This window comes from Phacochoerus africanus, chromosome 9 (genome assembly GCF_016906955.1).
Source record: "Phacochoerus africanus isolate WHEZ1 chromosome 9, ROS_Pafr_v1, whole genome shotgun sequence".
Taxonomy (NCBI): Eukaryota; Metazoa; Chordata; class Mammalia; order Artiodactyla; family Suidae; genus Phacochoerus; species Phacochoerus africanus.
The window spans coordinates 48,607,673-48,630,955 of NC_062552.1; the positions used below are offsets into that span (position 1 = coordinate 48,607,673).

The 23,283-nt window shown below is 36.2% G+C and overlaps 1 protein-coding gene across 2 annotated transcripts in view; it reads right to left on the minus strand.

The window, feature by feature from the left end:
- The window catches only part of IREB2 (iron responsive element binding protein 2), a 44,944-nt gene that overhangs the window by 13,899 nt on the left and 7,762 nt on the right, over positions 1 to 23,283 (minus strand). The window contains exons 3-12 of one of the 2 annotated variants that reach the window (XM_047795473.1): positions 16,297 to 16,462; positions 14,615 to 14,752; positions 13,499 to 13,717; positions 11,150 to 11,219; positions 10,476 to 10,659; positions 9,495 to 9,634; positions 6,981 to 7,152; positions 4,719 to 4,819; positions 1,704 to 1,820; positions 34 to 193 (exon numbers count right to left, since the gene is read on the minus strand). In XM_047795473.1, the coding sequence (XP_047651429.1) occupies positions 34 to 193; positions 1,704 to 1,820; positions 4,719 to 4,819; positions 6,981 to 7,152; positions 9,495 to 9,634; positions 10,476 to 10,659; positions 11,150 to 11,219; positions 13,499 to 13,717; positions 14,615 to 14,752; positions 16,297 to 16,462 (1,467 nt within the window). Of the gene's footprint in view, positions 1 to 33; positions 194 to 1,703; positions 1,821 to 4,718; positions 4,820 to 6,980; positions 7,153 to 9,494; positions 9,635 to 10,475; positions 10,660 to 11,149; positions 11,220 to 13,498; positions 13,718 to 14,614; positions 14,753 to 16,296; positions 16,463 to 23,283 lie in introns of those variants that run through there. The other variant, XM_047795474.1, reaches the window with a different exon arrangement.

A 23,283-nucleotide genomic window follows, 5' to 3' on the forward strand; every position in this document is an offset into this window, starting at 1 on the left:
AAAGAAAATGTATGGCCATTAAACAAAACCTACCTGCAGCAAGCATGACAGATGGATTGCAATTATTGGTACAACTGATAACGGCAGCAATGACCACAGACCCATGAGACAGCTTATATTCACTTCCTTCATAATGAATAGAGACGGTATCATTTTGCTTTTCAGCCGCAATCTGGAAGCCTTTAAATCCAACCTATACAAATTTGCACATAAATATAAATTTTCTGGATATATACAGAAAAAAGACTGGTAGAAAATATGGCAGATCCTTGACATTCTATAGCTATAATTCCGCTGAAGCATGAATCTCAACAATCACGACAAGAGTCTGGTGGTGTTCATAAACTTTAATCTACTGTGTGAGTCTAGCCGACTATTCAGGACCTAACTCTTATGTGGCTTTGCTGTTCTTTATTCATTCCTGCTTAAAAGTAATTCTCAAGAGATGGTATAAAATCTTTCTTTGTTAAAAATGGCCTTGGAGTTCCCGTCATGGCGCAGCAGAAACGAATCTGACTAGGAACAATAAGGTTGTGGGTTTGATCCCTGGCCTCGCTCAGTGGGTTAAGGATCCGGCGTTGCCATGAGCTGAGGTGTAGGTTGCAGACGTGGCTCGGATATGGCATTGCTGTGGCTCTGGTGTAGGCCGGCGGCTACAGCTCCGATTAGATCCCTAGCCTGGGAACCTCCATATGCTGTGGGTGCGGCCCTTAAAAAAAAAAAACAAACAACAACACACCTTGAAGGAGTTCCTGCTGTGGCTCAGCAGGTTAGGAACCCAACTAGTATCCTTGAGGATGTAGATTCAATCCCTGGCCTTGCTCATTGGGTTAAGGGATTTAGCATTGCCATGGCAAGAGGCCAGCAGCTGCAGCTCCGATTCAACCCCTAGCCTGGGAATTTCCATATGCTGTAGGTGTGACCACTAAAAAAAAACAACGGCCTTGAAGATTTGCTTCAAAATGATCATACGTGTGCGTATGTGTGTATAACAGATGAAGCAAAGTGGGCTATGAGTCGGTAATTGTTGAAGCAAGATACATGGGAATTCACTACATTTATTTTATTCCTGTACAAGTCTGACTTTTTCCACCAATAAATAAATACATAAAATCAAGAAATTATAAAAGAAAGGCTCTGAAAAGAAAGCCAACCACTGGTTCTCAGAATAGAGAAAATGACAAAATTGAAGCCATGAGTCTCAAGAGGGAAACCCCCCAAAGTTGAAGAGGTCCCCTGTTATTCAGTTAATTTACCAGACTCAAAGAGAGTAAGCACAACAGTATAGTGTTTTTTTTATAGTCTGGAAACCACAAAAGTCTCGAGTAGTGCCGTCCAATAGAACTTTCTGTGATGGTGCAGATATTCAATAGTTATGCTGTCCAATATAAGAGCCATGGCCACATGCAGCCATTCAACTTGAAATGAGGCTATTGTGACTAATAAACTCAATTTTTAACTTTAATTTTAATTACTTTAAACGTGAAAACTTAAATATACCCAATCAACCTCTGACCCTCATGGTGGACCTGGGAATAAGCTTATGAAATGTCTCACTCACACTCTGGACAGACGTAAAAGAGTGGGGTGCTGGTGTGTTCCCTAACATACAAAAATATAGCAGTCAACTGGGTTCATGGATCATTCTGCTAGTTTCTACTACTTACTCCACACAAAGTGTATTGACAAGTAAAGTAATGTACCTTTTCATTTAAGCAAGCTTGGAAATCACTTTTCATATCCGTCACAGCAACTCTGTCCTGAGGTCTTTTTGGACCACTGACAGATGGAACTATTGAATTCAGGTTAATCTGGATCACCTGGGAAATGAGAGAAAAAGGAAGAAAAGGAATTAGAATTCATAAGTTCAGATTTCAACTTGAATACTACTTTCTGATGCTGAATGAGTATATTCCCATTTGTTTACAAACATTTCTTTTAATGGTGATATATACTCCCTAGAAACAAACATTTTAAAACAACCCCATTTATGAAACATAAAAATTTGCTCAAAGACTAGCAGACCAGCATGCACACTCCCACAATACCTAGTGCATAGTCTATTTAAAAGTTTATCACTTAAGTTTTTGTTCCCCAAATGTTTTTCTCCACAAAGATTAACACTATCTTCACAGATGCCTGATGATAAAATAGATGACCGCTCTTGCCATCAGTTTATTGCCTCAACTTCAAATTCATCCTTCTTTGTCTGCTCTGTGATAACGGAGGTGGGCTTAGTAAACACTTCTTCTTTCTCGGCCTGCATGTTAAATCTAGTCAATAGAGGGTGCTGGAGGGACACAGCAGAAAAAGGGTTTTTCTAGTCCTGGTTCCAGTGTGTCTAGCTGACCAAGCCGCTGCAGACCATGTTTTCATCCCTTGGTTTTAAAAACAAACAAAAATAATTATTTTATAAAAATCCCACCTCCCAACTAGGTTTCTATTAATTTCTTCTGGTATTTCTATCATTTTCCTATCTACATTCTATTTGAGTATACTCAATTTAAGTTTCTCTTCACTATGGCTTTCATCATTATTTAACAGCCCTGTTTATACTGGTTGATCACAATTGCTACACCTACTTTTCTTACACTTTCATTTTAAGGATCCAGGTGTTCCCACTCTATGTCTTTAAGTATGTATTTAATGAGTTTCTCTTGAAAACATCCTAAGGAATTTTAGTTTTATTTCTTATAATCTGGTCAGGTTTTTGATAGACAAATTTATTCTATTTCATTATACCACCCAAATTTTCCCATTTTTCTTATCCTTCTCCTTTTTTGAAAAAAGGGAACATGGAGTTCCCATTATGGCTCAGCAGGTTAAGAACCCGAGTAGTATCCATGAGGATGGAGGTTTGATCTCTGGCCTTGCTCAGTGGGTTAAGGATCCAATGTTGCTGCAAACTCTGGTGTAGGTTGCAGACAGACGTGGTTCAGATCCCACATTGCTTGGCTGTGGCACAGGCTGGTAGCTGTAGCTCTGATTCGAACCTTACCTCAGGAACTTCCATATGCTGCAGGTATGGCCCTAATAGGAAAAAAAAAAAATGTAGTAGACGAAGCACTAGGTTGAATAAACACAGCCGAAAGGGACCAGAAGATAAAGACAGAAGTTAAAAGATTTGCCCCAAATGTCACACAAATTCAATTCCGATTGGTTCTATATGGCACTCAATATACCTATATGTGTTCACTTATTAATCTAGCACATTTACTGAATATCCAGTATTACTCTTCTAGGAGCTAGGGATAGAGTACCAAACAAAACAGGTGAAGTTCCTGTCCTCATGGAGCCTACTTGCATTCTGGTAAGGAAAAGACAGGCAAACAATCATAGAAATAAACAGATTTTAGGCAGTAATACAAGCTATTAAGAAAAACAACCTATTTCAGGCAGTAATACAAGCTATTAACCCACTGTGGCACAGTGGGTTAAGGATCCAGCATAGGCTGCAGCTGTGGCTCAGATTCGATCCCTAGTTCAGGAACTTCCATATGCCATGGGTGCAGCCAAAGAAATATAAAGCTGGCTGAGAAAATGGATTTCTCAACAGAAAAAAAGCTTAACAGTTAACCACACCAATGTTAACACCAAGTTGTTCCTGATCCCTGACACACTTCTAGAAAATATATTTTATTAAAACTTGCCTAAAAATAATTTTATTAAAACTTGCCTGAATTAATAAAATGTATTTTATTAAAACTTGCCTGAAAGAGTCATAATAGGAACTCCATGTCCCCTTATTTAATATAATTTCCAACAGATATGAAATATTTGCTTAGATTACAAAATATCTTTTAACATTTAAGACCACATAACTGCATATCCCTTTCATAAAAATGGATTTCTTTTTAAAACAAAATGTAGACATTAGCCAGATGCAGACATCATCAAAATTGGTATTTAGGCAGTATACTATAGTATACTCCATTCTAAAACAGAAAATAATTAGAGTGATAAATTAAGAGTCAATTTTATATTTTAAGTACTAAATATTTAGACTTTATAAAATGTCATAAAATTCACTGTAACATAAATCTATGTAAAGTTAACGAAATCAGAGCAGGGTTACAAACAACATTAACTTGTTAAATAATAACAGCTAACATTTATTGAGCACCCACTATGTACCTGAAACTGTTATAATATTTAATCTCTTAAGAATCTTATGAGGTAGATATTATCTTCATATTTTAGAGATGAAAAAACTGAGACAAAAAGGCTAAAAAAAGCGGAGTAGTTCCTGCTGTGGCTTAGTGGGTTAAGAACCCAATTGGTATTCATGAGGATGCCGGTTCAATCTCCGGCCTCGCTCAGTGGGTTAAGGATCCAGTGTTGCTGCAATCTGCAGCACAAGTCATAGATGTGTCTTGGATCTGGAGTGGCTATGCCTGTGACATAGACCAGCGGCTGCACCCTGAGACAGAAAAAAAGAAAAAAAACAAAAAGGCTAAAAAAAGTGGGGTTCTTGCTTTGGTACAATGGATTAAGGAGTCGGCACTGCTGCAACTGTGGCTTAGATTCCATCCCTAGTCCAGGAACTTCCCTAAACTTTGAGTGCGGACAAAAAAATCAAACCAAACAAAACAAAAACCCCAAAACAGATGCCAGGGCTATATAGATATTGAGTCTTAGAGCTGGGATTCAAACCCAGGTGGTCAGGCACCAGAATTTATACTCTTAACCACTAGAAGGTGGATTTATTCTGTATATACCTGGGAATATTCAGGTTCTCCTGAATTATCCTGGTCATTTCGAAACAATTTCACAGCTTTAAGGTATGTTTCCATTGACTTGAGTTTGGCTTTGTTAAAACCTAAAAAGAAGATTAACAACAAAAATCCTATCAGAAATTTTTAAGTCTTTAGGGATAAGGATGCTGAATTTCAATGATGAGTAAGAAACAAACATTACTTATTACTAAGCACTCAGAAAAGATTTCTTTACAAAGTAATATTATTCCCAATTCTAAAAATGTTACCCTTCATGGAAACTATAAAATACATACCAGACCACAACCCCTTTAAAAGTTACTCAGTCACAGCTAAGATCAGAAATAATGAGACAGTTCTACAAAACTCACAAAAAATAGTTTGCAAAAGAAAAATCAATAACATAATTGACCATAATTTCTACCCACCATAAAAGATGAAATTCATTACTTTCCCTAAATAAGAAGCAACATTAATAGTCAAAATGAAAGGATAGTTTTACACAGCAGAAAGATATTTAATAAGATCTTCCAGAAATTAAAAGAATTCAGATGTTAACAATTAAAGTTTCCAATTAAACATTTTGGTAGTTATCTGTAAGCCTGATGAGAAGTAAATAATTGGCAGATATTTGCCAATGATTGCCACAATATATATCCAAAGTTGTATGTTCTCTTACAATGTGACAATGACACCCATTCATCAAGAGGTAGAACCTGCATTATTCCCCTTGAACCTGAGCAATGTGATTTCTAGCTGGCTAGCTGGCTAGCTGGCATGTATCCTGTCTCTTTCTCCCTCTCTCCCCCACCCTCCTCTCCTCTTTAAGGTTACTATCTTTGAAAAGCCACCACATGAGAAAACCCATACATGCAGAAACCACATATGGGTGTTCTGTCTGACAGTCCTAGCTGAGTACTCAGCGGACAGCCAGCATTCACTGCCAGACATACTAGTAAACATTCCTTCAGGATTGCTGGCCCTAGCTTTTAAGTCTTGCAGTTGAGGCTCTAGACATCATGAAGCAGAGACAAGTTGTCCTAGCTGTGCCCTGTCAGAATTATTGACCCACTGAGATTATGTGGCAATAAATGATTATTGCTGTTTTAAGCCACTAAGTTTTAGGAAAATTTGTTACACAGATAGATCATTAATACATTAACTCATTTTAGTAGTAAGGAACGAGATGTGTCTCTCTCGAATATTCTATCACCCAAAATCCAGTTTGGAAAAAGCTCTGCATTTTATGAGGAACATTCCCTCCAAGGTTCCAAATGACCAGTCAAGCATTTTGCCATGTGACTTATAAAAATCTGCTCCCAAATGAAGAATACCAGAATACATCCCTCCAATACACTTTTGATTAGAGATCGGTAGTTCAGTAATGATCGCCTAAAAAGAAGTGAATCAAATAAAGAGATCCTATTTTTTAAATAGAGGCCTTACAAGATACCAATACATTCTAGTTTTGCAGGTATTTTCTGTATTAAATAGTCAACAGAACAGCGATCAAAATTCCTAGTTAATTGGTCTACAAAAGGAATTTGGAACCTGTAACCCTATACTGCTTCTCACTAAATTATGAGCTTCTTTTTTTTTTTTTTTTGGTCTTTTGTCCTTTTAGGGCCACACCCAAGGCATATGGAGGTTCCCAGGCCAGGGGCCTAATTGGAGCTGTTGCTGCTGGCCTACGCCAAGCAATGCCAGATCCGAGCCACATCTATGACCTACACCACAGCTCACAGCAACGCCGGATCCTTAACCCACTGAGCAAGGCCAGGGATCGAACCCGCAATCTCATGGTCCCTAGTTGGATTCGTTTCCGCTGCGCCATGATAGGAACTCCCATGAGCTTCTTATTCTTTACATAGAGCAGTAGGTCCCAAACTCTTCTGTCTGTTGGCTCCTCTCTTCCTGGATATAGAAGGGAACAGCTGCAGAAATGCATATGCCTGACTTCCACTGAACTACAATCTTTAATCACCAAGCTGGGTGGAGGTATCCATCATTATGGGAGAAAAGTGAGGCAAAGATCAGTAGTTTGAATAATTCCTCTAAATTGCTGTAAATGAGTCACAGTGGGCTAGGGTTTGAGTACAGAACACTCTTTAAAGGCATCTGATGCAGTTTATTTCAAAGTTGCTGTTTTAAACTAAGGTAATTTCACGAACATCAAATAGCATGTAAAAGGTAGTAAATTTATCATAAAATTCTTCAGACATACTGGGAATATAACAAGTTTATTCTAGTGATCGTATACCTTACCTGTATATTCTAAATGTTTTAATGTCACATTGTCAACAGGGAAAAAGCTGAGAATAGCACCATATTCTGGACACATGTTTGCTATTGTAGTTCGATCCACTATAGATAACTGTGAAACTCCACTTCCAAAAAACTCAACAAACTTTCCAGCCACTCCTATTTGCCTGAGGTGCTACATAGAGAGAAACACAGAAACGGCAATGGCAAGGTCAGAACGGCAATGGCAAGGTCAGAACGGCATGGATTCTCTGAAAACTCTAAAATCTAATTTGTAACCCATACAAATGACCAAGAAGGAAAGAGGTCCTCTGCTGTTTTTATGGAACAAAAACTCATTCAGGTTTTGTAGGTATTTTAAGACAAATGGTCAATCGAAGAGTGGTCCAATGTCACTGTTAGGGTAGAAAAGGGCTTGAAAGTTCAAAATGGCTAAGATACACATTTTAATGTCTCTGAAATCAGGGAATCCCTTGGATACAATGTTGTGTGTGTCTGTTAGCTGTCAGTCTTACTTCTTTCTTAGCAGCACATAAAACAATGGTACTTCTAACCATTGAGGGCATCTGAGATTTAATGAAATACTAATGCATTGATGAAACTGTATCTGAATTAAAAAATCATATACTGGCTATAATCTTAAAATTTCAACTGCTGGTTCAAATATTTACAGTATCATTAATTATAGGTAAATTTCATTCTGATAGGATTTAACATGTGGCTTCAAACTTAATTCCTTCTAAAATCATTTTTCTTATTACCAAGTAGTCAAACAGCTATTCATCTTCTCTGAATTGTAAAATGGTCTCAGAATGGTATAGGGAGAGGGCCTAGGAGAGTGAATAAGTATGAAACCACATTTCACCTATGAATTATATTAAGTCCTAACATTTCAGAGGCGCTAGGGATCACTTAATGCAAACTATTTTACAGATGCAAAAACTCAAGCCTAAAAGAAAGATGTTTATTTTCACAGTTATATTTTTGAGGTTGAGAGCAATACAAAGCCAAATGCTGCTTTCACCAAACTCAAGCCTAAAAGAAAGATGTTTATTTTCACAGTTATATTTTTGAGGTTGAGAGCATATACCAAGCCAAATGCTGCTTTCACCAAATTAATGAGGTACCACAATATACATTTTGAAAAACAACAGAAGATTAATCCTGTCAAGATCCTGAATAGAACAGGACCTCAAAAAAGGGACAAAGTATTCAAAAGATACACATGTATAACAGATTTAACTTTTGGATCAATGAGCCAAAATGTGAAAAGTAGATGTATAATATTAAGGAAAAAATTGAGCCAGGAGTTTTAAAAAGTAGCATTAGTTTTCAATATGCCTGAAAGAAAAGAATTGATTTCTCTAAACACACAATGGAATATTCTTTTCCCTTTAGGAATAATCCTTCAATTCTCAATTTAACTTCTTGATCTTTTGCTGCCATACATAAAATCAATCATTTCTTCAAGATGTCAATTTTTTTCTAATTAGGGAAGAAGGATCAATACTAAATGGTGAAAGGGTGGCAATTCCATTTTCTCTCCCTAAGGAGGATCCTGAAAGCCTTCAGACCAATAATCTAACCAAAAATGCTGAAACTCTGGGATCTAAATTGGAATTACAGGTGAAACATTTCCCACGTTCATTCATTTAACAAAATGGGACTTAATCATTACAATGAAGTTAGTGAAAACTAGAAATTTAGGGTGGAGAGTTAAAAATTATTGTCTTTAGGAAACCCTAAAGTAGATGTATTAAATGAACATGCCGATATTTTAAAAATTTAGAAGAAAAGTTTCTATACATTACTTCCATCATTTACTTTTATTTTTTAATGACGTATAGTTGATTTATAATGTTGTGTTAGTTTCAGGTGTATGGTTAAGTGACATACTTTTTCAAAATGTCAGAATAGCCAATAGAAAAATCTGACACTACCACATTTTTACAGGCCATATTTTTGAAAGTACTATCTTACACACTATCAGTTTCCAGAGGACAAATGATTCAATTAAGCATAAAGGAGATGCAATTAGACATTTCTTAAACATGATTTTTTTTTTTAAACTCACATGGTCACCAAGTATTTACTGAGGCAATAAGGCATAATGCTTAAGAGCACAGACTTAAGAACCTGACTGCCTAGGTCAGAATCCTTGTTCTACTCTTATTATTCAGCCCTATGACCCTATAAACCCAGTCATTAAACCTTACTGTGTCGCAGTTTTCTCAAAATTAAAACGGAGATAGTAATAATACCAATCTCACAGGCTTGTAATGAGGAATAACTGAGTCAAAATATTAAGTGAACAATGACACCACAAATTGTTTTGTACTGACTAGTACAATGCAAGGTTTATGTTCTTCTATTATTACTATGATGACGTAGTTAATAATAATGTCAGCAGGTTGAGGGATGAGGTGATGAACCCAAACCCCTGCTCTCATGGGGCTCTTCTACTTACAAAAAAAACTATGTCCACTAAATTATACAGTTGGCACAATGTTAGCTTACCTTTGTAATGCCAAGAACAACATCTATGGATGTAACAAAAGGATTTGATGAGCCAGTTAATTCACATCCAACCACCTCTGGTAAAGTAAGAGAAACTGGCAGACCAAGCATAACTGCTTCGGTTTCGATGCCTCCAACCCCTAATGTAATAAAGGCAGGTGTATGAGCACAGTACATTTAAAGATAATTTAAGTTACCTTTGTAACATCTAAACCTCTGGGTGTTTCATGAGTTTGTCTTATATAGTTAAGTACCTTACACAGAATTGCTACAATGCCATTACTGTAAATAGAGAACCCAAATCTTCTTCACAGAATGACTCCATGCACATGGTTGAAAAAACTCACTTTTACCTTTATATTAAATTCAGAAAACATTTAGTATTTCTTATGCTAAGTACTGTATTATGCTCAAGATACAGATATGAGTAGAACCCAGCCCCTGTTAACCTCAAGAAGCTCTGTCTAATGATGAAGACAAAAAAGACAACAATGATAACACCCTGTAAAAGAGTAAATATATTCTGCCAGAGGGGAATAGCCTGCACAAAGCCATGAGGTATAAGAGCACAGCACACTCGGGGAATAAACCAGTAGTCTCTAAGATATGTTTAGCTAAACATCAAAGAGGCGCCAGATTGTGAAGGGCCTTATATAAAATATGAAGAAATGTGGATTTATAAAGAAGGCCAGGAGAAGTCCTTGAAGGACTTTAAACAAGGGAGTAACCACATCACCATCAGAGACATCATTATCATCACTAATCACTCCACAAATGGCAATGCTGTGCTGGGCACTGTACACATTTCTTTTCATAAATTCTCTTACACCACACTTGAATTAAGACTTATTTTTGTTGCTATCATTATAAATGAAAAAATAGCTTCAAATAGGCTGGTAAGACCCTGCTCTTTATTTTCTTTCATAATGTTCCTGACATCCTGTCCCCAAAACAATTAAATATATTTAGTGACTTACTTACCCCACCCCAGAATCCCCAAACCATTCACCATGGTTATATGAGAATCTGTTCCAACAACACTGTCCGGGAAGAGGAGGTCCTTTTCTTCAAAGACCACTCTCGACAAATACTCTAAGTTTACTTGATGAGCCATTCCAGTTCCAGGAGGGATTACAGCCACATTCTTAAAAACTCTTGAACTCCACTATATTTTTGTTTAAATGTAAGAAATCCAACTGTTAGTATATTATCTAAATTAGTGCCAACATACAAATAAATACTGACATTAAAAATATTTTACCAATGTTCAACATGGTCAAAGTTGATAGTACCTACTTAAAAATAAATATGCAGATACTAAACCTAAATATTCATTTTGCAGATTAAAACAAAATTAAGTCAAAAGAAAATGCCCCCAAATTCCAAATAAAGAGTAGTTTTTGACTATGTTTCAAGGATTCTCAAGGGTGGGAAAAGGGGAAGGCCCAAGTACAAGATTCTCCAAGCTCACTTGAATTAGAGCCATTCTGTTTTTATATTTTGTTATACACTAGAGTTTCTGATTAAGATTTTATTTGAAGAAAAAAAATAAAATAAAAGAGGGTTCTACTGCTAGGGTTTAAAAACTTCTAAAGACATAAAAATCATACAGCATTTTATAAATTCCAGTTAAAAGATTTCCAAGTCATTTATACCTTGAAAAATTGAAGCCTCTCTCGATTTCTGCCAAATTCTACTTCTTGATTTTTTAATACTGTTTCAGGTCTAAAAAGAAGAACAGGTATTAAATGCATGTATTAGAGAAAAGACATTTCTAAGTCTTCATTATTATGCACTTACATAAAAACATATTTTAAAAATCAAGGAAGAACTGCTTTAAGTAACAAGTTGCAAGGACTTATTATTTTACTGGGTATCACAAAGCCACATCCACACCAGAGTCCTAAACTGTATTTAATATGCATTATTATGACACTTGGCTAAAATATTAAAAGTAGCATGGCAAGCTTTGCTGGATTTTCCTTAGCAAGGAATAAAGACGGTAAATAGCATGTACATTTCTACCCACTTGGCTCTTGTGCCAGTTAAACCAGGAGATGCTTGTTGATTATCCATATGCAGCAATGACAAAGAATAACGCAACATCATTTTAGTTTACAAACAGTATTTGGCAAAAATCTTGTATTCATCTCACTCCAAATGGAAGGTTCTATCTTATGTACAAATAGTAGTTTATATGGATTACAAATATATTTTACATGAATTAAACGAAGAGATAAAAACAATTCAATGCCAAGCAGTAAACATAGTGCCATTTTTTTGGAAGCTATTTTTATCTAATTGTTATTTTTAAAAAAATTATTTCTAACAGCTTTAAGTTATTTCACCTGCCAGATGGTGATTTAAGTATTGACTAGAATATCAATATAACTTAAATTATACATGTCCTCCAGGGTCCAGATAATTATAGCTGCTTAACTGTCAACTTTTAACAAAGATTACTTTAATAATTCATTGCTGAGTGATCATCTGTAGCCACAGCACATCTTAATGGGATTTTTCTTAGGACCTAAGGGAACACAGCTTTCTAGAGTCATTCCAATTATTTGACCTTTCATAGCACATACAGCTACAAAGTGCCATACATTTACTAGCTCATAACCTGACATCAAATTAGGCAGAGATTTCAAGTGTCAAATGTATGCTCCCAACACTCCACCCCTCAATTTCCTGTTCGAGTCTATAATTAGTACTTCACTGACGCATTAAAGTACATCAAAGAGTTACTATTTTCATACAGCCAGGGACTATAACATATCCCATCTTAATACTTAGTAATTTATAGAGTCAAAATTGAGGGAAAATGTTACACCAGATTGGAGTTTTAGAAATAAAAATACAGAGTTCCCATCGTGGCATAGCAGAAACGACTGACTAGGTTGTGAGTTTGATCCCTGGCTTCCCTCAGCAGGTTAAGGATCTGGCACTGCTGTGGCTGTGGCATAGGCCGGCAGCTGTAGCTCTGATTAGACCCCTAGCCTGGGAACCTCCATACGCTGCGGGTGTGGCTCTCAAAAAAAGACAAAAAAAAAAAAAAAAAAAGAAAAGAAATAAAAACACACTGTCTTAGCACTTCATACTCTGCCAGTTATAAAAAGATGACCAAGAAAATCAATGATTTTTGAATCAACAAATCTTTTTCAGGAAATTAATTTCTGTATAAGACGAGATGTTATTCTCAAAAGTCAACACACCCCTAACAATTAGGACAACTAGGTAGGAGAAATGAGGACTTACATAAAACTGTCATAATCTGATGGCAAAAGACCCACAAATTATATTGAATTTTTAGAGAGGAGGAACAATTAAGGTCAGTATAACCTGAGGCTTTACAGAAATAGTGAACACAAAATTTAGAACTACCCAGAACCTGAAAGATCCAGTTTAGATGCAAGTGAATTAATGTATTATTCGACACTTATGAAATAATGTGTTGATGTTATTCTGAGCTAGTCTATATCTTAAATGTGGTTTTTATTGTTTTGTTTTTTGCTTTTTAGGGCCACAGTGATCTGGCATTGATGGACACAGCTGAGGTGTAGGCTGCAGCTCCAGCATGGATTCGATCCCTGGCCTGGGAATTTCCATATGCTGCAGGTGCAGCTGAAAAAGAAAAAATAAAAAAATACACATATATAGGGATTTCACAAAAGAAATCTGCATAAATCATGTGCATGTGAATGGTACAAATTCACTAAAATAAAAAATTTACAGTTTAAGATATTTTTCTATTTACATTAGTTACAAAAATTAAATATATTTATAAAAAATTCTTAAGAAAAGTTTTCTTTCAAAGGAATAGAACTAAGTAATATATTTAGAGACTACCATTTTAATTAACTTTGCTCTTTCGGTGCAAGAGGAAGCACAGTAAGTATGAAGGCAACATAATAGGGATCAGGAAGGGAAGGAGAATAAAGGTGATTTCCTTAACTGAAAAATAGCCTGGCACTAATAAATATTTTAAAAAAAACATCTCATACTCAGGCACTGGTTGCAAATGAAAAGGACACAGAATGGGTGTGTTTTCAATCTGCGAAGAAAATTTTCCTGAGTTTCGGCCTAGGTCTCCAGAATCACATGATCCTCGGCAGGCAGTCTGGCCTCTGCAGGGAAGCTTCTTAGGCGGAACTCTAAGTGGAGAAAGCTTTCCTGCTTTCTGTAGGTCACCACCTCCAGGATTTGGAGCATTCTGTATTGCACTATCGTTCCAAAAAAGGAAACAAAATAAAATTATTTAAAAGTGACAGAAATTTGGCTCTTCAAAAAGCACACACTAGCAATGCTACCTGAATGTAAGAACTGAATGTTATTCAAAGGTTAATGTCATTTAATTCAGGTTTCAAAAGCAAATCTCAGATTATATTAAAAAAAGACAAGCAATTTAAATGGAAACAAATAATTCTAAGTGCCTATTAAAATCATTTCCATATATTTCTTTAACAATTTAAAAAACTTTCGCCAAGTACTAAAATATATTTTTTTCATCTAACAAAAGAAGCTCAGTCACAATTTAATCTAGAAGGCAAAAACTCTCATGGGTTTTAATAAATTATAGTCTTATTTCATTACTCCAGGGAATGTAAAAGAAAGCTGGTGCGTGAAGACAGAATCACATATTCTCTGGTTTGACTTTGGTCAAAGGGACCTTTTAAATAAAAGAAATTTATTTCAGAGGAACGAAAACAGAGCTGTAGTAAGCTCAGTGCTTTCAATCACCAATTTAAAGATATTCATGGCTCACATCTTTAGGTTCTCTCTGGAAGGGAAGTGAGAAAACAAAAAGGAGATAAAGCCTTATTTCAGACGTTCACTCCAAAAAGCAGGTTGTAGGCTTATACATTTTTATAACATATGGTAGCAGAACATGGAACATATGGTATACAAACATGAAAAACATACACTGAGTTAAAAAAAAAAAAAACCTCACCAATACATAAACTTTTCAATAGTTTTTCTTTTGTATATTAGTCAACACCAAATGTAGCAAATTTTAGGCTGGTACAAATTATCTTATTTCCTTTCTTCCATACCATACAATCCCAGTAAATTGGCTGTCAGTTAACTTGCATAGATGTCTTTATAAATATCTAACATACCATTTGTTGAAGTCAATCTGTAAAGAATGGTCAACCGTGAGATCTGTTGGACAGGCAGGATGGACTTTCTTAGGATCACCTCCAAGAGTTTTCACTGCCTCCCTCATAGCAGCAAAATCCACCATTGCCGGTATTCCACTAAAAAATAAAGGAATATCAACTTATAGTTCTAATTGTTCTTCTTATATATGCTCAAATGATCAACATGCATTTATTCATTTTTAAATTTTAAAAATATCCCTTTTTAGTTTGCAATCATGTTTGATAATTTACCAGTTATCCAAAGTTAGATGTATACTGGTTTAACGAAAATATTAAATATTATCTGAGAACTGGAGTGTTAAAAGGTAGATGTGCCAAAAACAATGAGATGATTTTTAGAGGCATAAGAGAACTTCAACTGCCTATAGAATTCTTTCTCTTGCCTTAAATTTTAAGATACCCTCTCCCTTTTCCACAGCTCCAACCCCTTCACTCCAGTGCCTTCTTGTCTCCAAAGCTATCCACTAAATATATGAATATAAATATATATCTCTAGTCAACTATATAACAAGCATTTACCAAATGCCTTCAGTGTGCTAGACACCAATGGCACAAGACAAAATAAGGGACAGTAACTGCTCTCAAGGAATTTGCAAGGAAGGTAAACTAGTGATTATAGAATAGTATCTTAAGTACTATAGTGGCAGCATATACACGGTACACAGAGAAGGAGCATACAACCTAGATTTGGGTGGTGGGTAAAGGGGATATTCTCATTTGTCTAGCTAACAACGCCTATGCCTCCTTCAAACTCTTTCAGGTTATGGTAAATAGACTCTGGATTTTATCCTAAGTGGACGGAAGCCAACTGGAGAATGGGGAAATGATATGACCTTGATTAAATTTTTTAAATGGCTGCACCCACGGCACACGGAAGTTCCCGGCCAGGGACTGAATCTGAGGCGCAACTGCAACCTAAGCCACGGCTGTGGCCAACGCCAGATCCTTTAACCCACTGCGAGGGGCCAAGAATTGAATCCATCCACGCCTCTGCAGCAACCCAAGCTGCTGCAGTCAGATTCTTAACCCAATTAACATTTTTTAACCAAGTCACTTCATCTACCATGAAAATATAAGACTATACATTCCAAGTATGGAAGCAGGAGTATCAGTTAAGAGACTATTGCAGTTGAGGTAAGTGAGAATGGGGCTAGAATCAGGATGATGGTGGTGAAGATAGATGGTAAGAAGTATTTGGCTATCTCCATTTCAAAGGTAGAGCTGACAGAACCTGCTCACAGACTGGATTACATATTAAAGAAAAGATAGGAATTAAGGTTAACTCCTGGATTTTTACCCTAAACAAATGGGAGACTAAAGTGCCATTCACTAGGACAGAAAAGCTGTGAAAGGAATAGGTGAAAGGTGGGCTGAGCAGTGAAGTTTTGAACAAGTTAAATTTGAGAAGCCTACTGGCTAGGTGAAGATGACAAATAGGCAGTAAAGTAAAAGTAATTTTTAAATATATGGTACAAAAAAATAAGTGCCTAATTTTTAACAAATTTCTTCAGTTTAGAAAAGTCAATTTTTAAAAAATTTATAAATTTTCGCAATTAAGAAACAAGAGAGCCATCAAGGAGACTGAGTTTTAAAAAGGGAACACTGAAAATTTATCAATGAAAAATAAACCTATCACTCACGTAAAATCTTGAAGAAGAACACGGCCAGGGAAAAAGGGCACTTCAACATTGCTTTGTTTGGTTTTCCAGTCTAAAATGTTCATAACATCTTCCTTCTTCATTAAAAAGCCATCACAATTTCGCACAGCAGCTTCCAACAGGACCCGTATTGAGTAAGGCAGAACATCTGATTCAAGAGAAATCGCTATTAATAAGGGATAGTCATAATTACATATTGTAAAAATTACAGGAGCGAAATGTTAAAGACACAGATGCATTGTTTTCTCGAAAAAAAATTTAGTATAATTGATAAGCAACAAGGATTTGCTGTAGAACATAGGGAATTACATTCAATATCTTATGGTAACCTATAATAGAATACAAACTGAAAAAATACACATAAGGGAAGCACTGTGTCATATAACTGAAACTAACACAGTATTTTAAATGAACTTTACCTCAATATAAAAAAAGGTAGGTGTTCCCATTGCAGCTTAGTGGGTTAAGAATCCAACTAGTATCTATGAGGATTCGGGTTGATCCCTGGCCTAAGTGGGTTAAGAATCTGGCATTGCCACAAGTGAGGAGTAGGCGGGAGGCTGTGGCTCTGATTCAACTCATAGCCTAGGAATTTCCATATGCTCTGGGTGCGGCCCTAAAAAAAAAAAAATTTTTTTTTAATTTTTTTTAGTCTAGTATAACAGGGAGTGAAACACCATTCTTGTTAATACCAGGCTTTTTATAAATTTAACTTTCCTATATGTAAGCTGAGGCCCAGAAAAAGCAGAGATAAAACCTTAAACAAGAGCTATACTGATCTGGGCATAGGAGACTGAAAAATACATTCAGGGAAGACAAAAACTGAAAAGCAGAGAAAATTAGAATTAAACACAGTAATGAAAAATCACTATTACGGCAAAAAATGGTTTAACTGTGTAAAAGTTTGTAATAAATTCAAAAGATTTTCATCAAAATTGGCTAAAGTTTAAATTCTCACACCGAATTCTGCCATATAAAACTATTTCCTTAGGACTTAAAAGGGAAGGCTGAGTTCCTGCTGTGGTGCAGTAGGTTAAGGACCCAGCATTGTCTCTGAGGCAGCGAGGGTTTGATCCCTGGCCTGGTACAGTATTCAAGGATCCAGCGTTGCCAAAGCTGTGGCATAGGTCACAGCTGTGACTCAGATTCCATCCTTGGTCAGGGAGCTTCCATATGCCATGGATGCAGCCGAAAAAAAAAAAAGAGAGAGAAGACTGAATCAGTACATTAGTTGAGTAAATCATAGCATACATAACAAATTACTATGCAGCTGTTTATTTTGTTTTATTTTTGCTTTTTAGGGTCATGCCTGCAGCATATGGAGGTTTCCAGGCTAGGGGTCAAATCAGAGCTACAGCTGCCAGCCTACACCACAGCCACAGCAACGCGGGATCCGAGACTCATCCACAGCTCATGGCAATGCCAGATCCCTGACCCACTGAGCAAGGCCAGGGGTGGAACCCACATCCTCATTGATACTAGTCGGATTTGTTTCTGCTGCACCACAATGGGAACTCCCACTATGCAACTGTTTAAAGGAATAATGATCTCTACATGCTTATAAGAAGTGATCTACATCATTAAAAGAAAAAGAAGTGCAAAACGATGTTTACAGTATATACCTTTTTGGTAAGAAAGGGAGTAGAAGAAATATAAGAACATACATTAAATATAAAATTTAACCTATATAATTTAAAATACATTAAATATATATATTATATATTGAATATATAATAATATATACTTTCCTCCCCCAAAAAGAACAATGAAAAGATAAAATAAAAAACCTAGTTTATGTCCCATACAGTATTTTGGTTGTATCTCCCTAGTGGGATATATACAAGGACAAAAAGACCCACAAAGAAAACAAATTATATTCAGTCATCAGTACTGGTACCATAATTTTGAAATTGTCATATATATAATGAGAACAAAGTAAAAAATACTTTGTTACTATGGCTGGGAACAAAGATTTAAGAGTAATGATGTATAAGTATAAAATGAAAGTAGCTAAATTTTGAAAAAGTTACATTTCAATTGGTATCCTGAGTACAAACATGATTTTTTCTCTTTCTTAAAAATAGGTACGTACCTTCTATTTCTGTACTTTCTATTTCTGTCAAGTGAAAATGCCTAAAAAGGTAACAATCCAATAGTGACGAACCCCTAACAACTCAGCTTGCTGTTTCTGAATACTATCCCGTTCTTAAAAAACCAAGGAGTTCTCCTTGTGGCTCAGCAGAAATGAATCCAACTAGTATCCATGAAGATGCAGGTTCAATCCCTGGCCTCGCTAAGTGGGCTAATGGCATTGCTGTAGCTGTGGTGTAGGTCGCAGACATGGCTCAGATCCTTCATTGCTGTGGCTGGGTGTAGGCCAGCAGCTATAGCTCTGATTTGACATCTGGACCAGAAACTTCCATAGGCCGCAGGTGACCCGCCCCCCAAAAAGACAGAGTTCCTTGGAGAAGGAGTTGGTTCCATGTTTGGGAAAGGCTATGTATAAAATGAGCCTGGAACTTTGCGTCAGAAACCATGGGAACACTAATGGATCAATTTGAGCATCGAAATGAATAATGATTGTAATACACTGAAATATACCAATTACATAAATAATCCTTAGTTCATGAAGACTCTCTGGCTACAGAAGCTTATTACTCTGAGAACTGACAAATAAAGGGGGAGAAAAATCAATTATTAGTCTTATCTTTCCTGATCTCAAGCAAGTAACCAAATAGTTAAGAAGAGAAAGTTCCTTGTTATAGAAGAATTACAGCTAATAAATGTAGAAGGGCAATGATGTAATTAGAAAAATCACCAATGTGCAATACCTAATGAAATAATGGACCTATATATATAATAATCATAAATGGATGCTAAAATCATCAGGTAATATTTTAATGGGGAACTTACAATGAATGGATCAAGCTGAGAACAACCATACCTGATTAAAAGTGGGACATTACAGGTATTATTTGCCTCCTGATGAAATAGGATATACAAGCACCAACTATGAAATGTTCTTTGCAAAAATAAATAGATACATAAATAAACCTGAATCTAAACAAACATCCAGCTCTAACTTCCAGTTAACAGGAAATATGGGGTACAGTACAACAGTAAAATGAAACCATGAAGAAGCAATCAAATCCAGAATGTGGTACATTCTACAGAATAAAGGATCTTGTTTCTTCAACATAAAAATGACATGGAAAAGGGAGAGAGGATGAATATTATAGATTAAAAGAGATTTAAGAAACACGAAGACCAAATGCTATGTGTGGATCCTATTTGGGTACTGTGAGAACAAACCAACTGTAGAAATATATTTTTGAGACAGCCAGAGAAATCTGAATAGAGACTGGGTTTTAAATCGTATTAAGGAATTACTGTTAACTTAGCTATAATAAATGTACTGAGATTATGGTGGTGTTAAGTCTTTTTGTACAACAGAGACATATATTAGAGTACATTTACAGATTTTAAAAAAATGATGGGATAGCTGAAACAAAAGACTGGCAAAATGTTGATAACTGGCTGACAAATATATGATGGATTATTATACCATTTTCAGCCCACTTTTATGCTTGCAATTTTTAAAAACACAAATTAAAGGTTGATGAAGTTATAAGTAAAGAGGATAAAGGACTATAGAATCAGAAACACTAGACTGAAAGCTAGTATTTGCTATTTACAATAGGTATGACCTTTGGAAAGCTACTCAAGTTGATTCATTTTCTCACTTAAAACGAGAATGCCAGCTATGTAATGGAGATCTGAAGACTCTCTTACCTCATCATCTATCTAGTACATGCAAAACGCTCACACAAACATATTATGACAAATAGTAGGTAATTAACAAATATTAGTTTCCACTCTTATCTTGTTTGGAAACACAAGCCCCCCAAACCAAGGGGGACTTTTTTTTTAATAGAGCATGGGGAAATAATGAGAAATAAAATATTATCATAGAAGCAAACACAAAAAATTAACTTCCTATTTGGTTAATTATTCTGGAAAAACAGTATCAGGAATTTTTTTGTTTAAAGTATCTTTCTAGAAAGTATTTTGTCAGATTTCTAGTAAAAATAAACACTAGTAATTATCTCCACTCCCTCCTGAAACCCACTAAGATAATAGTAAAGAAAAAAAGTTAGGAGTTCCCATCATAGCTGGACTAGGATCCATTTGGGTTCCACCCATGGCCTCGCTCAGTGGATTAAGGATCTGGCATTGCCATAAGCTGTGGTGTAGGTCGCAGACGTGGCTTGGATCCTGAGTTGCTGTGGCTGTGGTGTAGGCCGGCAGCTGTAGCTCTGAGTTGACCCCTATCCTGGGAATCTCTATATGCCTCCAGTGTGGCCCTAAAAAGCAAAAAAAAAAAAAAAAAAAAAAAAAGAAAAGAAAGAAAAAAGTTATAAATCCACAGCAACAAAGAAACAGGAGGAAGCAAAACTAACAAAATTTTGGAAATTGGTTGGTTTGATGGTAATGGACTGAGCAGAATAGAGAAAGCTGAGAGCACATGTCTACACAGAGGAAAGACAATCAGAAACAAAGACCAGGAAACAGGATAGTCGGGATTTCTTAAGAGGAGTGTGAGAAGCTAGAAGGGAATATAACAATGCCTTCAAAATTCCAGGTGAAATCAATTTCCAAGCTAGAAATCTGTACACAGGTAAACTATCAATTAATCAGACAAGTTCACAAAAATTTACTTCTCAGGCACTCTTTCTTAGGAAACTACTGGGATAAGTTCTATAAAATAGGGAAATAAAGGAAAATTTTAAAACCATGAAATATAGGAAATAGAATCTCTAACACAGGAAAGAGCAAAGACTCTTCCAGGGCAATGCTGTGTGAGCCACAGTGCAATTAGTCTCAAACGGAACAGAAGATGAAGTCCAAATGGGATGCTGCCAAAAGAAGGGGAAAAAATTGATAGATTTTACCTGATTATCCCAGGAGCAGTTTAGTTCTTTTGGAGAATTATTGATAAGGACACAGAAAACCAAGCAAACAAAAAAAGACTCATTAATTCCGGAAAAAAAAAAAGGTTGTAAGAGAAATGAGATGCAATCATCAACTACATGGATTGGCTGAGAATATTTACAGTCATGATAATTTAAGCAACTGAAAAATGACTTAAGCAAAAATTATAACTATCCTATGAAGAGGTATATGAGATATATGTAGGAGAGAGGAAAAGTGCCAAATTCTCATTGGTGAGAGTCTAAAACTGAAAAAAATCAAGAAACAGCTATATAAGCAAGGCTAATAATATGGAGGCAATTACCAAAAAAGCCAAAAGAATTAAAAATAGTATTTCCTGCAGAGAATATTATTTGGGGCAGGGCTACTCTTTTGTTATAATTTCAGTGGTCTCAGTGGTTTTTAACTCTATCATTTGAAGATTAGTATTAAAAGTGATTTTCAGGTAAGAGTGCCCTAAGAAAAAACAAATCACAAATCACTGTCATTAAGGTGCAATAACTTGCAGATTTGTCTTATTTCATAGTAACTACTAGAGGCCTACAGCAAGGGAAGATGCAAATAAACACCCCCTTCTCCCAAACAAAAATAATTTATTTCTTATTTCTCTCTTGGTAGCCAGCCTCTAAGATAACAATAATCTTTGTTCTGCCAGGATCTGGACTTCCCCTGCAAGCTGCCCAGAGTTACACATTGAGCTGCTGCTGCTTCTGCAAGCCCCCCCCACATGGCCCATGTACTCTGAAGGGCTCCTGCCCCTGCCAGCATCTGTTCTCTTAATACACGCCCACACTAGCAGTTGCTGGTTGCCTAGGTACCTGCCTGTACTCCAAAGGATGGCCTACTGCCTGTCCAGCAACTCCAGACTGGCTAAACTAGCAAACTTCTCTGCTAATAAGCTGAACCACACCTTCTCCAATGAGGTTTGAACCTCTTCCAATTTGTTCTTCCTGGAGTATTGTCAGCCCTACAGTACCATATCGAATCTCCTTACATCTTACAATTACTCTTGCATTACAGTTAGTCATTATTTATATTAAACTTCCCTCATTCTATCTCCTGGTTGGACTGAAACTGCTACAACATAATAAAGCACTGTACATACATATTTTCCATTACTAAACTGTGTGCTTTCTTTAGCACAAAGATGCTATCTTAGTCCTCTTTCACTTGCCAGAAACAAGTGAGTACTCAATGTTAGCTGAATGAATTAAACAGCACTGTTGAGGGATGCCATGTACCAAGCAAAAAACTGGGCTGGATTAATACTGCCTCTTCTAATCAGCAATTTGCAGAACCCTATGAATCTGGGAAGCTAATCCTCTGAAGATAGGTAATGAAAAAGACATGTGGGGAAACAGAACAAGCTTGTACCTTAAACTGAAAAAGTATGATAATTTATGCTATCACACGCCTGAAATGAGTCACTAACAAAATATACATATTTTTGATCAATTACGATCAATTACTCAGTGGAAGATCCAACAGGTGGTTCAGGCTTTAAAAAAAGATGCTGAGGTCAGTTATTTTACATGGGAGGCAGCTGATGAAAAGCATATCCAGGTTCCAAGGCCTGCAGATCTTACCAATTAAGGCTAAATGGCTGCTACTAAGATTAGGCAATAAATGTATCTCTCAGTGCTGAGGTCACAAACTGTTGACCTACAGACATGTTTTGTTTGTTCTGCAGGATTTTAACATTTTAAAGTTTAATTGCCAATGTTGAAAAACCAGAGACTTTTTACAGAAAAGTTCCAATTTCTGGCTTCTGAAGTATCACACAATTTTACAAGTCCAACCCCACCTTTCTGCTGGAACTGAGTAGCACCTACTCCTTTATATAAGGCATCTGCTCTCCTGTTTGCCACAATTCCAGCCAGGGCCACTTCCCTTGTTTAAGGAGCTTCTACAGCCCTTGTAAGTATGAGCATGGAATCCCCAGTGTAGCAGTTTCACAATCATGGGTTTTGACATCAC